The 17,278-nt window shown below is 35.5% G+C and overlaps 1 protein-coding gene and 1 long non-coding RNA gene across 2 annotated transcripts in view; both read left to right on the top strand.

Annotated features, from left to right (window-relative positions):
- The window catches only part of LOC116845371, a 12,132-nt gene extending 2,009 nt beyond the window's left edge, over positions 1-10,123 (top strand). The window contains exons 2-3 of the long non-coding RNA XR_004378235.1: positions 9,336-9,596; positions 9,981-10,123. This is a non-coding gene — a long non-coding RNA (uncharacterized LOC116845371). The remainder of the gene's footprint in view (positions 1-9,335; positions 9,597-9,980) is intronic.
- Positions 512-1,078, top strand: LOC116845370. Its single transcript, XM_032817956.1, has 2 exons — positions 512-549; positions 641-1,078. The coding sequence occupies exon 2, from the start codon at positions 642-644 to the stop codon at positions 1,026-1,028; it is 387 nt and encodes a 128-aa protein (XP_032673847.1). The 5' UTR covers positions 512-549; position 641; the 3' UTR covers positions 1,029-1,078.
- Positions 10,124-17,278: the final 7,155 nt, after the last annotated feature.

The following is a 17,278-nucleotide window of genomic DNA, read 5'->3' as shown; positions in this document are numbered from 1 at the left end:
TATATATATATATATATATATATAAGTGGTTGTATTTTTCCCGTTGTACCAGCCGGAATTGTTAGAAAATAGATATCTGTTGCAGAATCTGGTCTACTTTCGGCAATTATGTTAGGACAATGTCCACCCCAAGAATCTAATAGTAATACGGATTGTGCCCCGACGTTCGGAAAGAAAACTTCTCTCAACCAGGTTTTTACATGATTTGATGTTAATTTACCTGACTTACGAAGCCATTACATAAATGTTAGGAGCGTTAAATAATGATTGCTGCATGCACTCGTGGACCAAACGTTCCTGTGGATTCTTTTAATACGATCAAAACAGGCGACAATAATCTACCATCAGCAAAAATGGTTTGTTTACATGTTTACATATTTATGTGAATATTTTATACATTCGTCTCCCTATTATCAAATATAACGTAAATAATGCGTTTATAATTGCGTTTTGATTTATTAATTTCTTTTAGATTCATTGTATATCTGATATTAAGAGACAGAAGAGAAGAAAACGTCAAAAATAAGAAAACATAATATTAATTATAAAGTATGTTTTATTTTTTATATAATCACAGTTTTATATCACAATTTTATATAATCACAGGTAGAGACAAATATTTATTTTCAATCTGTTCCAGAATGATGTCATTTAATCCATGGAATGTCATACTGTTACTGTATGCAACATTCTTTGCTTTAGACCTTCCACAAAGTCCGATAATTTCAGAGGAAATAGAAGTGAAGGAGAAGGTTGAATACATACTGAAAGAAATTGGAAATGATAACGAATTTGAAATAGAAGAGGAGCAAATACTAGATTTTTATGATCCAAATGAAATCCCACATGCAGAAATAATTGATTTGTTAGATCATGTTGAAGATGAGAATTATCTTCCAGAAGAAGTTATTTGTACTTCTGTTGAAGCATATCAAACAACTACAAAAGGCAAGCTGTGGAATACTGGAGAAGCGGTAAAACAAAACCAAGATCATTGGAATCGGTTAAAAACAATTATAAACAAGTAACATCGCTACGACAATTACGACGATGGGAGAAGTATATCAATGCAGGTACCAGAAAAGAAAAATTACAAAAAATTTCTGAATATATATTAAACAATTTCAATGAAGTGCTCCAAATATGAATTTCAATGAAGTGCTCCAAATAGGAATGATAATTTATGATATTGACATTGATGGGCTTTTCGAGCACAACAAGAGATAAATGCGCCAGGATTCATAGCGTCATATATGTGGATCTTTGTTATCAAAATCAGATTTGGAAAATAAGTGCGAAACATTTATAAGAAATGTAAAATATTTTATTAATCAATATGGAGTAGAAAATATTTATAATTCAGATCAGAGTAGATTCCAATTAGAACTTCACGTTGGTACTTTAGCAAATAAATGTGAAAAACAATAAAATCTGCAGTATAGTCTGTATCAGCAACCACGCATAGTTACACAATACAGCCGACTATTTCTGCTGATGGTAGATTATTGTCGCCTCTTTTGATCGTATTAAAAGAATCCACAGGAACGTTTAGTCCACAAGTGCAATCATCATTTAACGCTCTTAACATTTATGTAATGGCTTCAAAGTCAGGTAAATTAACATCAAATCATATAAAAACCTGGTTGAGAGAAGTTTTCTTGCCGAACGTTGGGCCACATTCGTATTACTATTAGATTCTTGGAGTGGACATTGTCCCAACATAATTGCCGAAAGTAGATCAGATTCTGCAAGAGATATCTATTTTCTAACAATTCCGGCTGGTACAACGGGAAAAATACAACCATTAGATGTATATGGCCCGCTTGTGGAAGAATACAACCATTAGATGTATATGGCCCGCTTATGGAAAAATTTTATCAAATATTTCTCTGATAATGTTATGTTACACGATCTTGCAATTGATTTTCATAATAGGAATAATGCCTTGAAATTAACACACCATCCATTAACATACCATAATTCTCGTCACCCAGGTTTCAAAATTTATTTAAATTTGAATGGTTTAAAAGTGGATATCTACAGACCGCCAGAGTTCAAGACACCGGTTGATTTTTGTTTCAAAAAAGATCTTAAAGTACAATGCGATGTTTGTGGCGAAAATGCTATAATTACTTGTTCATGGTGCAAACGATCATTTTGCATCACACTTTTTTCCATGAGCACTACCTTTGTTATGAATATGTGCCATAAGTAAAATATATTTATTTTCTGTGAGTGAAAATCCTCTATCAATTTTTCTTAATATTATATTAATTATATGATTTTAATATATTATAATAATATTATAAATTGTAAACATTATACATTAAATATATGCAACTGTCTATGTATTATTTTTCTACAATTCATTACATTCCCCTACTTACAATAACGTATCTAGCTACCGTATCCATCTACTTGGACGGCGTGATGCGTATAGCACGATATTATCACGATGTTTTCTAATAATTTAATCGAGACCACCTTCTAATATTATATATGGATCGATTTGGCATGAAATGCTCTACAATTTTTGTCCTTACAAAAACTTACTTTTTTTTGCAAAAGTAACGAGTTGAGGGGGAGGTAAAAAATTTGGCGTTTTTGAAAAAGTTAAATATACTGTTGCAAAGAGTGTTAAATACTGTACAACTTTTGTAGGAAACATTTTTTCATATACCTTGTATTTTAGAAAATATTCAATAAAAATGAAAAAGTCCTTTTTTTCAAGGGGCTGTTTCAATCGTTAAACTTAACATTCAACCGATAAAAAAAGATACGCGTCGAATACTTTTTGATGCTCTATAACATATCCAAAGCGCATCAAAATCGGTGAGGGACAGTTCTGTTAGTTCTCTTATGAGACATGAATCTATTCAATAATGAACACATGGTATGGTTATATATAAATGCCTATACAGTTAAAAAAGCAATCTGTGTACTGTAGATAAAGATTTGGTTAGACCTAACATAGCAACTTTCTAATGGCGCTAGAAAAAAATGGTCCATTTTTTTACACTTTTTGTTAAAGATTTTTGATCAGTTCCTCATAAGCTACAAAATATAGTGTCAGTCAATTCGACTGAAACCACTTTTTTTATATGATTAGTGCGGGGTCCTTTTTGTTGGACATTTTTCCTCGAAGATTGTCAAAAATGAGCTTTCCTGCACTGAACAGTCTTTCGACGTCTCGCGACATCTTTATGGCTTGATTAACAATGTCAGACATATTAATAGAATAGCTCGATACAAATATACACATATCAATACATACCCATATTACACTCCCCTCCCGCACCACACACATACATTGAGACATGAATCTATTCAATAATGAACACACGTATGGTTATATATAAATGCCTATACTTCAAGATAATTGAATTAAAAGTTAATAGTTATCGATAAAATGTAACTAAATTAAGTTAAAAGTTAAGAGTGTAAAAATGTAACTAAGTTAAGTTAAAGCCATTTAACTTTTTAACTTAACTTTTAACTTTTTAACTAGTTACTACCCAACCCTGCATCAGATAAACCGATCAAAAAATTATGAATCGATATTTTTTATTGGATGTTTCCTAATCGGATACAAAAATTCATCGGTATTCATCGGATTGGAAATATCCGCTTGTTAATTTTTTATCGAATCATTTCTCTCAATACATTCCAGCGTCAACGAAGGAGACAAAGTAGAAGACATTTTGAAGAGGAAAGCGTGGGAAACCGTAGGTCAGCTTTCGGCTTATCCAAGGGTCTGATTTATCTTTTTGTTAGCTGGTTTCACTTCCTTTGTGCCTTTTCTTGACATCTTAAAATGCCGAACAAAGTTTTTTTCCCGAAATAATCTTTACAACACTGCAAAACATATATATGGAAATCGACTTATTTTGACAGGAGATTAGTTATGAGACGTGGTACGGAATATAATAGAATAAGTACTATTATACTTAAAATATTACAAAAATCACGAGCTATTGTATATAGCTATTCTATTAATATGTCTGACATTATTAATCAAGCCATAAAGATGTCGCAAGACGTCGAAAGGCTGTTCAGTGCAGGAGAGCTCATTTTTGACAATCTTCGAGGAAAAATGTCCAACAAAAAGGACCCCGCACTAATTATATAAAAAAAGTGGTTTCAGTCGAATTGACTGACACTATATTTTGTAGCTTATGAGGAACTGATCAAAAAGACAATTTTCACACTTCCGTAATTTATTATGTGTAATATGTAAGCACTACAGTCAGTAATAACGCCGTGATTCGGACGACAAAATTTAGGTGGCTGTTTATACACATACACACATATATACACATATACATATATAATTCGCTTTACGATACGGTAACTACGATGAACGAAGTTCTTATTCTTACTATTGGTCCTTAAATGTGGTATGATATGATACTTTGTTGGCTTTGATATATTGACTGCCATTGTATTTCAAATCTTCTGGAAATATTGGTTAACGTAGGTTTTAATGTTTAAAGTAGAATAATTCCGTGAAAGAGGAAACCAATATCTCTCATCCGCGACGGCGAAGCCGTTGGCAGTACCGCGGGATCGCGCACGAAAATGATGCGATTATTAACATCCGTCGCAAATCGATACGGCCGTAGCCTTGACCGGTCGCAAGAACACTCGGTGCACACCGGCCAGGTTTCTTTCGCCGTGCTATCCGTCCGCCATGCGCGTATATCGACAGCTATCGACGCATATTGACATACCGGATATATGCTCAAGCAGCCGCTCACTCCTGACATTTCGTGACGGTTTGACATCGGTAACGATAAAAAAGAACCAGCCTACGTGCCGAGTGCAATGCTTTACGTATGTATTCGCTTCGATTGCAGCATCTCAGACAACCGATATGTCTCTCTCGGGATCTGTCTCTCTTCTCGCAACACCCGGTCGCTCGGATACGTAAATATTCTTTATTAAAGAAAAGAATGACCTGCCTGTGAAAGGAGAAGTCTCTTTGGCTACTTATTATATCGATAAAAGATCTCGCGAATTGCCGAGTGTGTCGTAGGCAACCGAAGAGCAACTATTTGAGTACAGGGTCGCTCAATACGTAGGCGCCAGGCGTCCGGACGCCTACACTGCGGATTTTCCACCTCACTGTTTCCACCAGCCCCTATTCCATCCATGACCGATCGTACATGTGGCGACCTTTCGACGCAAAGGCTTTTCTTCCTTTTTCCTAATTTTTCTTCGTCTTTTTTTTCCTTGTTTTTTCTTCGGCAACTCATTTGCCATTCTGTTCGCTCGCGAGTGGTACACTGCGGCAAGCAGATTTTCTAATGTACAGTTCAAAGGGAGAGAGTCCGATCGATCTCGTTCACTGACATTTCCCGGGTTCGTGGACTCTATTGTTTTATAGGCGGCAAACATGCTGCGAATCGGTGCCAGTGGGAGGTATGTGTTGCGGAAATATCGCACCGTCGTCTGTGCCTCTTTTTCAACAAAAAAGGAGAAATTATTACAAACCAGCACTCATTTTGAGAGCAGTAACAATTGCAAGTATGATGTTTTATATTTAATACTGTAAATAATATTAATAGTATTAATTATAAATTACTATACATGTTTAAATATTAAATATAAATATACACAATATTACTGTGTTAAATTACTGTTCTAAATTACTGAATGTGTTCAATACTAAATTATTCATTATTAAATTATAGTAATACATTTATACTCAAGGGGAAGTTCCGATATAAAGTCCGAAAACATAGATCATTTCCAAGAATTAAAAAAAAACTGAGAGACAAGTAATTTAAGGAGTTTCGGTATTTTATTATTGTGGTGCCTTAGAGAGAGACTATAGAAATTTATATTTTTTTCTTTAATTTAACAAAATAGTGTTGATGAGTTCTTCAAATAGAAGATTTGCAAAAATTTACTAAAATGGTGGGTTCCTAAATTCTTGGTCAAAAACAAAAAGCGATTTCTGGCTATTGTTTGTTTACTAAGTACCAGTTGTCTTTGGGCTAGTTTACACCAAAAAATTTAATATATGTACTAAATATGTACACAGCATAAATATCTAAAATACATTCTAGAGAAGGTATTTAAATGTTTCTTGGATATATTTTGGACATTTGTTCAAGCTAAATGATTATTTAATACATATATCAAATGTTTAGTATAAACTTGCCTAATAACAGACTAGTACCAAACGATCGCTAAAAATCATCTAAAAATAAATGCCGAATCATTAAAGGGTATGGCCACAGTAGCAGGCCTGAAAACATCAATAAATTTAATAATTTTTTTCAGTATAAAAAAATAATTTAATATAAAATCGAATTGAAGCACTGTTTACGAAGATCTTAAGGTACTTAAAAAAAATTTTTTTATATTTTTGGAGACGCTCCGAGGCCTGATATCCAGCGTCTACATATTTTGATCTACACGGAAAAAAAGGTTTGGTTGAATTAACTAAATATCTGGTCGAATATGAACGATCCAGAAATTCCGATTGAAATAACCCGAATTCTGTTTAAGTTAACAAGATTTTTGGTTGACTGAAACAGAATTCGGGTTACTTCAATTGGAATTTCTGGATTGTTCATATTCGACCAGATTAGAACAAAAAGATTTTTTCTTTTTAATCTACATTAAAATGCCTAGGGAAGTACTTAGGGGTTTTTGAAAATATTGATTTTTTAAAAAATAGCAGGCATTCGAAGTCAGTTGTATTTTTTGCTAAAAAATAAAAAGTTTTTTATATATCGGAAAACCTTTACGTACTTTTCTGCGGAATATATCTAAGAAGTTGCTGCTAAAATTTGAAGTTATTCGAATAAAAATTATTGAAATTATGTATTAGGCCAATTTGAAAAACGTTGTTTTGAGAAAAACGCGTTTAAAGTTTTAAATGCTGTATTTTGCTCTTAAATTTAAAAATTGTGACTTTATCATTTTTTATCATTACTCTGCAATGCCAGCACCATAGATCTGCTTTTCTGTGGCAAGAGAATCTTCGACTAAGAATCGACTAAGAGCAGACTAGGTATAGGCTATGCTAGGTCTATATCTCGGCTTTATTGTTTACACATCGAGTTTCGTCTACGATCGCCACTACTCGTAACTAAGTCAAACAAAAACGACTTTATACCTGCGCGCTATACTTAAATGGTCCGTTTTGAATAACAGCACTCCACAGCTCCCTGAATAACACTCCACTCAAATGTTCACAAATTTAAATTTTTCGAATTTAAAGAAATCCATTTATTTATTCGTAAAAAATTGAAGATTCAGGGAATTAAAAAATGAAGAAAAATTGAAATTTTGAAATTTCCAGGCCGTAACCTCTTAATGTAAAGGCTGTTAAACTTATTACTCTTATATAACTACGAGAATATATAGTATATTATTGTTTATATTAATTTATAATTCGTTTAGAAAATAACGACATGTATTTAGATATTATCTACAAATTAATTTTTAATACATAATTATTTTCTAACGATAAGAAATTTAGAAAGGAAGAATTACACAAATTATAGATATTTAAACAATTGCTGAAATTTGACATATCACTATACTAAGAACACCATCATTGCCCGCTGTAATCTGTTCATCTTTACGTAACCGAGCGCGGTCCTGTTACGACGTAAAAATGTCAGAGAGTGTTGATTGTCATCAATTATGTCAGTTCAATACTTCTAATTTCTGAACTTCAACCGAGCGCATTAGCGATGTACTTTGATATTATCGACGACGTAAGGAGGATAAGATATATAATCATTATAGATAGTCAACATCTGCAGGACGATTAAGGGGTACAGTCACGATAGAATTTTCAAAAAAGCAAAAATTGTTTTTTTGGTTTAAACGGTATTTTCATAAAAATAACTTGCAATTCGATTTATTACAAAAAAAAATTTTTTAACAAAGTTAGAGCGAACATTGTAAGGTACGATACAGCGCCGCCAAGCGTATCGGAGCACGCCGCGGCGCGAATTGAGCAAAGATAAACTGCTTACTCGTTGTTTAGGGAGTTCGAGCGGTAAAAAGATCTTGGATATACACTGAGAAAAAAATTTAGTCAATTTGAAAAAAATTAATTTGTTTTGAATAAATAATTTTCTAAAATGGTACCAATGACGTATTTATTTGAATTAAAAAGAAATATTAATCAGGTTGAAAAATTTTTTGCTGAAAAATAATGAATTATTGATTAGATTAAAAATATATTTAGTGAAATGTAAAAAATAATTATTAAGAATATATTATTAAGAATATATATTAAGAATAATTATTTAAGAATTTTATTTAATGTAAATATTGTCTTGAAGAATGTCAAATGAAGAAATTATTTACCAAATTTGAAGAAATATTTGTTTAATGTAGAGAAACCAGAAGTTAAAACATAACACACACTTGTAAAAATAAAAAAAATATTTACTGAATTTAAATTAAAATAGATTCCTGAAAACCTTATTCATTTATTTCAAATGGACTAAAGCGTTACTTATAATAAAGCATCCAATTATTAAAATGAGAAAACATGACTTCCTTTCAAATTAAAATTTATTCCGCTAGAAATAAAAATAGGATTGCTTTCAATAAATATTTTTAAAACCAATGAATTATTTATTAGATTTGATATACATAAAAGGAATTGTAAAAAATATTTATTTATTTAATTATTTTATATATTATTTTTAAATTGCATGACTAAAATTGAGTAACTATTTATCAAATTTGAATAAAAAATGGTTTACTTTAAAGAATTTTTCTTTATTCTTCTTTCTTGAACGATTCTTTAAATTCTTTAGAAATTCGTGTAAGAGTAATACTTAAGGACGACTAAGTTGCTTCCAATGTTACATCACATTTAAAATTTTTACCATTTGAAAATTATTACTGGCACTGGTGGGACTCGAACTTGGACCCGTGAGGCACCTCTGGATTATGAGTCTGTTGCTTTAGACACTATACTACTTCTTCGATCAATATAAACGTTTTACATTTTGTCTATATGTGTTGTAATGTGTTGTAAAGTAAATTAATATTTAGTTTAAAAAAATATTTGTTTAAAGCTATTTCCTGAATTTAAATATATTAGATTTTTTATTTGTTAAGAATAAATTATTCAATTTGAACAACGGTTGTCTCAATAACATTTATCCGTTATTTGCTTTAAAATTATTTCACGTTGGATAAAATATTTCTTCAATTTTATTATATATATTTTTGATGATTATATTTTTGAAAATGAATTATTGCATATTACAATTTAATAAATAACCTCTTATTGTAACTAAAATATATTTGAATAAATATATTTATTTAGATTGAATAAATTTTTTTTTCAGTGTAGCTACCGATTTAGCTCTGTGCGTCTTCAACAATGACTTGAACAGTATCATAGAAGTTATGAAAGTTTTGGACATCACAATAGGTCCTCATTCTTACAATTTCTGCGTCGAGGAATTGCGCGTAACGCATGCCGAGAGCTTGCTATTAGACGCAGCAATGGAGACGCACTCGAGCTCAAAATTCTCCAGAAAAGAAGAACAGAAAGAAAATCTTGCTACAGATGGACAGCTCTATAGTGCTGACATTGCGGAATAATGGTAAAAAAATTTTAAAGTCACAATTTTTAAGTTTAAAAGCAAAAAGACAGCACTTTAAAAGACTAAAACTTTAAACGTGTTTTTCTCAAAACAATGTTTTTTTCAAATTGGCCTGACACATAATTTCAATAATTTTTATTCGAATAACTTGAAATTTTAGCAGCAACTTCTTAAATACATTCTGCAGAGAAGTACGTAGGGATTTTCCGATATAAAAAACTTTTATTTTATGGACAATTTTTCACGAAATTTTTTAGCAAAAATGTAACTATGACTTCAAATGCCTGCTATTTAAGAAAAAAAAAAAAAAATATTTTCAAAAACCCCTACGTTCTTCTCTAAGTATTTTAATGTAGATTAAAAAGAAAATTTTTTTTGTTCTAGGTCAAAGTATGTGGACGCTAGATGTCAGACCTCGAAGCATCTCCAAAAAAACATATTAGGTTCCGTTAGCGGTAGCGCTGCCACTTTGGATCGAAAAATACAAAAAAAAGTTTTTTAAGTACCTTAAGATATGTCGTAAATAGTGCTTTAATTCGATTTTATATTAAATTATTTTTTTATACTAAAAAAAATTGTTAAATTTATTAATGTTTTTAAGCCTGCTACTGTAGCCATACCCCTTAATTTGAACGTTAAACTCATTTTCTGAAGAGAAAATGTCTCTTCCAAGCGACAAATAACATAGTTCAATTGTTTTACTAACTTTCTATCTTTACCGGAATATACAGAGTGTCCCATTTTAAATGTCCCAGGCAAAAATCTCGAAAAATATGGAAGATACGGAAATATTTCGAACAAAAATTATATAGTTTGATGGAGGATATAAGAAGGTACTATTGGTTTGACCTTGCGTGGCGCCGCCAAGGTCAAGTCAAGGTCAACTTTTTTAAATAGAAATATAAATTTTTTATTACGGAATTTTATTCTACGTAACTACGTATTCTACATAAGAAACAAACAACTTTTGTTTGAAAACATTTTTATACGACTTCTATTTTCTAAGATATTTACGGAAATATCTACAAAATTATTAGTTTCAATAATTTTTTACTCGAATTCTACTAACTCTACCGATAAACACCAAGAGATAAAAATTATTATTTTCTTCTCGTAAAGCTCTGAGAATTTTTTTAGGATTTTTTAATTAACTTTTTAGTACTTCAAGAAAATGCAAAAAAAATACAGTATTAAAAAGTTAATTTAAAAATTCTGAAAAAATTCTCAAAGTTTCATGAGAAGAAAATAGATAATTTTTATTTTTCGTTAATTTTTCGGTAAAGTTGATAGAGTTCGAGTAAAAAATTATTGAAATCGATAATTTTATAGATATTTCCGTAAATATCTTAGAAAATAGAGGTCGCATAAAAAAATTTTTCAAACAAAAGTTGTTTATTTCTTTACGTAGAATAAAATTCTGTAATAAAAAATATATGTTTATGTTTAAAAAAGCAAAGTTGACTTTGATCTGACTTTGGCGGCGCAACGCAAGATCAAACTAATGATACCTTCTTATATCCTCCATCGAACCATATAACTTTTGTCTGAAACATTTTTCCGTGTCTTCCATATTTTTCGAGATTTTTGTCTGGAACATTTAAAATGGGACACTCTGTATATCGTGGCAGTCGACGAATTATAACAGATCCTTTTCATCCTCAGTGGTACATTATCCTCTCTTTGTATATTATCTCATCTCGTGTATTTTCGACGCTGTTACTCGCGGACTATACACGCTGCGCACATATTTCCCGGTGCATGTGTGTGTCTTTTTAATTACTGCTTTCTTGCATGAAGAGCGTGGCCCAGAGAAATGATCAAAAGCTCGCTTTATTTCCGCTCGCACGTGCAGCCAGGTGGGTATCATCATTTCGGTCAAGGTTCTGTTCGGCTAACAAAGGTACAGTTGACGAAACGCGATCGATGTCGCTGTATGTTGGCGTAACACGCATTTCGTGCACGGCATTTCGTACCTCCTCTCCTCGTACTTCCGCGAGCGATATTGTCAGATTATCCCCGGCGCTGTGTTAATACGCTCATAATACACGCTGTGGGAGGAGTGCACCACGTTTATACGCCAGCCGCTGCACGCCAAAACAACGTTAGAGAAAAACGATATTTTATCAGCGCTACTGTGTGTTTGCTACTTCTCTCTCTCTTTCTCTCCTCCTTCTCTTTTTCTCTTTCTGCTTCTGTCCCTCTCTCACGTTCCATAAAAACATAACTGCAGTTTGATTATGGTGCATTATATGTATCTAGAGGAAAGTATAAAAAAGAATACGCACGCGGCGAAATTCTGTGAAAGAAATAGATTTCTTTGTTTCGCAGATTCCCCTGTGTTGCATCGATGTTCCGTATCTAGAATGGACATTCTCTCTGATCAAACTTGAACTCGGAAAACACGATTATCTGCAGCAGCGAACTGCTATCGACATGTTCACGACAATGGCCTACAGTAGGATGTTGTTATCTGCGAGAATACAATGGCAATCGACCAGTGCCATTGATTCAATTTTCATTATTGTGCGCCGGGAGCAGATATTTCCGCGCTAATTGGTCTAAAAACTCAACCACATATAGATGTGAATATCTAGGTCAAATTAGTGAGCGAAATAATTGGAAAGTTCAGTCCTCGCAACTATGACGTTTCACGCGTATCTCTCTGTAAATTATGACGCGAACTGACTGCTCAACTTGGATTGTAATGTGAATTTAATTACTCAATTGATTAATAAATCGTTTTCATCATTGGTCGCCCTAAAAGTACAGTTATCATACCGTTAGGGCACCGATATGCATTGAAAATACAAGAACTCTTTAACTCTTGGTAAAACCACTATCAATTGTCTGTCTCGAAAACATGTCTATACGTTTTCTCTCAAGAGAAAAATGCAGTTAAAAATAATTTGAATCGCGCCAGAAGAATTTATTCATCCAAGGAAAGTCAGATTGATTGTTACACGGTAAAGACAGAAATACATTACTCTTCATCGAAAAATTGGATTAATCAAATTTCTGATAAAACATGAATGCACTAGAAATTTCCATTGAATTTATCAAGATTCTGTTCGACTTGACAAGATTTCTGATCAGCAGAATCCCACAATAATCTCAACAGTAACCTCGACCGGAATTTTCTGTTTCGTTCATATTTCACCATAAGTTTGGTTAATTCAATCAAATGTTTTTTTCTATGCACAAACAAATAAATTTCGATCGTTTCTTTTGTTCTTATCTGTTTCACTCGAGATCGATTTGGATTGCGATCTTCAACGTATTCAAATTGGAGTAATTTGTCGAATTGCCAAAATGCCCAAAAATGCCTGGCTATCGGTCACATCTACCGATGAAACCGGGAGCTGCGCGAAGGCGCGCGATCGTGACAGGGCCAAGTTGGGATCAGGGCGACAGTCCCGGAAGAAAGCCGGTGATGAGGAAGGCCGGGAAGCGAGCTAACGGATATTATGGAGAAATTCCCATAATTTCGAGAGAAAGACAACGCGGCAGGAAGAAGAGGCGCTAACAAGCCCCGACCGTCCGTAATGATCAACTTTAGTGGCTTTGAGACGGTCGGCGAACAGGTGCGCGCCGTTTTCTTCGTTCTTCTTGCGCCACCGGCGCTGTGTAATGTATTCAAGGCCGCTAAGGCTTATTCATAAATCAGATCTCACTTTCATTCATACGTCTGACGCGACACCACTTATCGCTCCCCATTTGACCGATCGATTTGGATTTTCGGCCCGTCTTGCGGGGCATTGCGAGCGCTGCGTCACGTGCTCGGCACGCTTAATTGGAACGTGATTGGGAATTTCTGCCGAGTGAAATAGTGCATTACACTGAAAGCCAAATTGGACGAGATGTGTGATTAAAAACAGGATATTCCTCGGCGTTACAATGTGGATCACACTCGTGGTTTGTTGCACTCAACGTACCTACGAGATTTCACATCGCTCGGTCGCCCGTGCGTTGTGTCCAAGTTCAAAGCTCCAGTTACGCAGCATCCGTAACGTGTGTGACGCGTTTTACGGGAAATACAGTTCACCATTTACATAATCTGTGGTCGCGAGCGCGACCCCTAGTGGTGTAACATTGTACCGTTTCGTGGGCAGGCGGCTTTCGGCACTGAACGGCGCGTTCTACACCTACGACAGATTGCGTAAATCCTTAAAGTTAGTACGCAGGACCGGACTCACTTTCAGCGTGTCAAGGACACCAGCGACAGGTCCTCTCGGCCTAATTCTCCATGATGAGCGGTCGCATTAAATCTTGCTAATGCGCGACCGAACGATCAATTACGATACAATTCTTTTCTCTGATACAGAGAGAGAGAGAGAGAGAGAGAGAGAGAGAGAGACATGTATGCATTACTCATAAATTCGTCCCTGATCTAAGACCAGAACCTGACAGTCGATATAATTGCTGAAATCATCTTTTGAGGAACTCAAGATGTTTCTCTCAAGAGAGAAGTGCAGTGGGAAGTAATCCGGGGAATAATGCCAAACGCTGGAGCTTTGCTTAGCCACAGAAAGTTGAGCGTGTTGCTACACGGCGAAGGCAGGAATACATTGTCGAAAGAGCAAATAAATTTCTATCGCTGCTCTGGTGTGCGCGAACGCACAATAACCGAAGTCATACATATTTCATCAGGACCATCCGTGACGTCAGCTTGCACAACGCTCACCGATGGGAAGACCGAGCGATTTTCGTGCCTCTCAGGAAAGCACGCGAGAATAGACGCGTTGTCCTTGACACGGCGCGAGCGTTGTGCTCGATCCGTCCGAAGAATTTTATTCTTCGGGCGCCGAAAGTGAAACACGCGGGGACTGACGGCTTGGCCTATCGTCGCCGACGTGACTCGAAATCCTCCGGTTAATCTGGCGCATGTCGTTCGTGCCGTTTCGCGACTTCGTGTTATCGTCCTCTCTTTGCGCGACATTCAACTGCAAAACTGCTAACAATTTGCGCCAAAATCCCGACGATGAGAAAAAACTCCCTGTGCAAAGTGAGTGAAATGTACAGAGTCTATTTTTCTTATTTGATCACACTTGTGTTAATTTTCGAGGAAGTTGAATATAAAGAAGAGTATACTTCGATGCTACTTTTGCCCGTAATGGCTTGTTAAAGAACAAGTGAGGCGCTGCATGTAACGTTAAAACGTCAGAAGTGTCTGACATTTAATTTGACGGATAATCGATGGAAGCGATACGACGTAATGGTCTCATGTGTCGCTGATGCGAATGGTCTGAAATTGCGTGTCCTAAAACGGAACGAAATGTCGAAGCGTAATACGACTGGCCGGAATTACGACACCGAGGAATCACAAAAGCGGTTCTACACTCGGGCGAGTCTCAGAATGCTGGCTGCGGACCAACATCGCGACACCAGTCCATGCTTCTTTCTTTCTTAATGCATACATCACTGTGTTCCGAAACAGTAACATTACCGACTGTTGTACAAAGTCCGAAGTGCGACCGCTAACATAATGGAACGTTATCGCACTTGGTCTATGATAATCACGGCCTAGATTCATGAAGAACTTCACGTATCGCTTCGTTTTGTACTTCGTGACGGAATAATCTCAGGTTTCCGCGCCTTATACTTCTCTGTGTCCATCCCGCCCTTTCCCCCACCGCCGATTATTAAAATATCTGATGTGAGTAATTTCAATATTGATCTCGAGTAACGGCCGCTGCTCAACAGTTGAAGTGTCGAGGCAGAAAATCGCAAATTCAGAATGGCACTTTCTCCCTTCGATCGTGCACTCGTCGCAGGACCAGCCTCGGCTCTTTCGAGCTTCTGCGCCGTTTCGCACTCGCAGTGAAACAGAGCTGAGCTGCTATGATGATTTATCAACGCGGCTGGTGCGACAAGGGTATTTCTTACCAAGCCATTTACCGGAATTGCCGAATAAATTTATGCGAGATTCTGCGCAACTATCCTACCTCGCGCATAATTGCCGGTTACGCTCCCGCACAGTTTCGCACTAAGTCGCACATGTTGCGCAATGTCACATACCGCGAAACAGGTTTTTTTTCCCCGCGAGATCTGTAAGGAATAGATACATACTCCTGGCGGTGGTGTTGTATCGCGCGTCCCCGAGCATGTTTTGATAGCGTCGCGCGATATGGATGCGCCAATGAATACTGCACTTTCTACACAATGCTTATTGCATTCAAGTAAGTGTCACTTTTGTTTCAAGCATTTCGTAAGTTTATGCATCCCCAAATCTATCATAAGCTCATTATCAGCATCAAAATGTACACTCTGAATCCTAATAGGGTTTAGCATTTCAATCAAGAATATTGAATCAGAACAAAAAGTCGGTTTGCTCGCTGCATCGAGGCGAACTACAAATTTTCCTTGAACAGAGTTTTATGATACTCTTGTAAAGAGAATTAATTGTTCTTTTGGATACATAGTAACAAGCTTCTATAAGATTTGTGTAATGAAGATATTTTAGAAATATTTTTACTATTATCAAGAATATAATCTTTGTTGAAAATAACAATTACTCAAGAGAAGAAAAGTAAACTTTTCTCAATTAGTACTTAAATAATTGCTTTTCTTAACAGTAGAACGATATTTCTCTGTGTGTAGAAGCAGGGCAATGAGTTTCCTGACAAACATTTCCGGAAATTCTCTTAAAGTTCAGTCGCAGCTGTGTTTTCCCATATAATCGACAAAGTCAAATATTGAACAACGCTTTTTGCTAGCTTTCTCTCTTCTTCACACACGCGCAAACACACACATACACACACACGCGCGCGCGCGCACACACACACACACACACACACACACACATACTCTTTCTCTCTCCCTTTCTCTCTCTCATTCTCTCCTCTTAGACAGCCATCAAAGAGAGGATCTTCACACTTATATTCAGCGAAATCTGCTGATACATCAACAATCATATCGTAGAATGAAATACACTGCGAGTAATTATGTGACGGAAACAGGTGTACAGGTGAAAAGATTACGAGAAACAGGTGAGAAGATTACGAAAAGCTGTGCGTTAAATTAGAAATTTCTCGGGCGTGTATATTTGTCCCGTGGAGTTCATTCAACTCTTTATCCAGATATCCTTCAATGACTTTTTGAATACTTCTTCACGATTAATCGCCCGCGGTTGCCCGGATGATGTGTTTCTTCATCACATCTACGTGTCGTCATCCAATGCCAAAATCATTTCCAAACCACTCGGGCGTGTCGCAACGCGGTTTCTCGGTCTTGAACTCTAATCATGTCCCTTTACTCTTCCTCCTGCTCCGAGCCCGAATCTTCGCGCAGCTTTATTCGAACGGTACTTTTATCGATTAATCGATCGCGTAACAAGCGCGAACGGAGACACGTAATTATTAGGTAACACTAACTGTTGGGCAACGAACAACTAAATTTAAACGCCCTCGTGAGTGTAACCTGAGGAGCTCAGCCGCGCAAAATAAATGTACTTTTCAAGTAAAATGAGAAAGAAGCGGACGAAAAATATTGCACAATAGTCGCAATTATGCTCAACGACTATTCCTCTTTTGTATTCTCTCTCTCTCTCTCTCTCTCTCTCTCTCTCTCTCTCTCTCTCTCTCTCTCTGTTTTTCTTTCTCTCTCTCTCTTGTTCACTACCGCTTTTCTCCACTTTTCTTTTGTATCTTTTCCAATCTCGCGCGTATCGGCTTTTCCGGAGAGAG

Source organism: Odontomachus brunneus, unplaced genomic scaffold (genome assembly GCF_010583005.1).
Source record: "Odontomachus brunneus isolate Ranch 3 - 2012 unplaced genomic scaffold, Obru_v1 Obru_scaffold_051, whole genome shotgun sequence".
NCBI classification, from domain to species: Eukaryota; Metazoa; Arthropoda; class Insecta; order Hymenoptera; family Formicidae; genus Odontomachus; species Odontomachus brunneus.
The sequence above is the reverse complement of the archived record's forward strand: the minus strand, read 5'-3'. Positions and strand labels throughout refer to the sequence as shown.

What these genes read in the sequence shown, in the direction of transcription:
- LOC116845370 (XM_032817956.1), top strand. Translation starts at nt 642, where the DNA reads ATGATGTCATTTAATCCATGGAATGTCATACTGTTACTGTATGCAACA.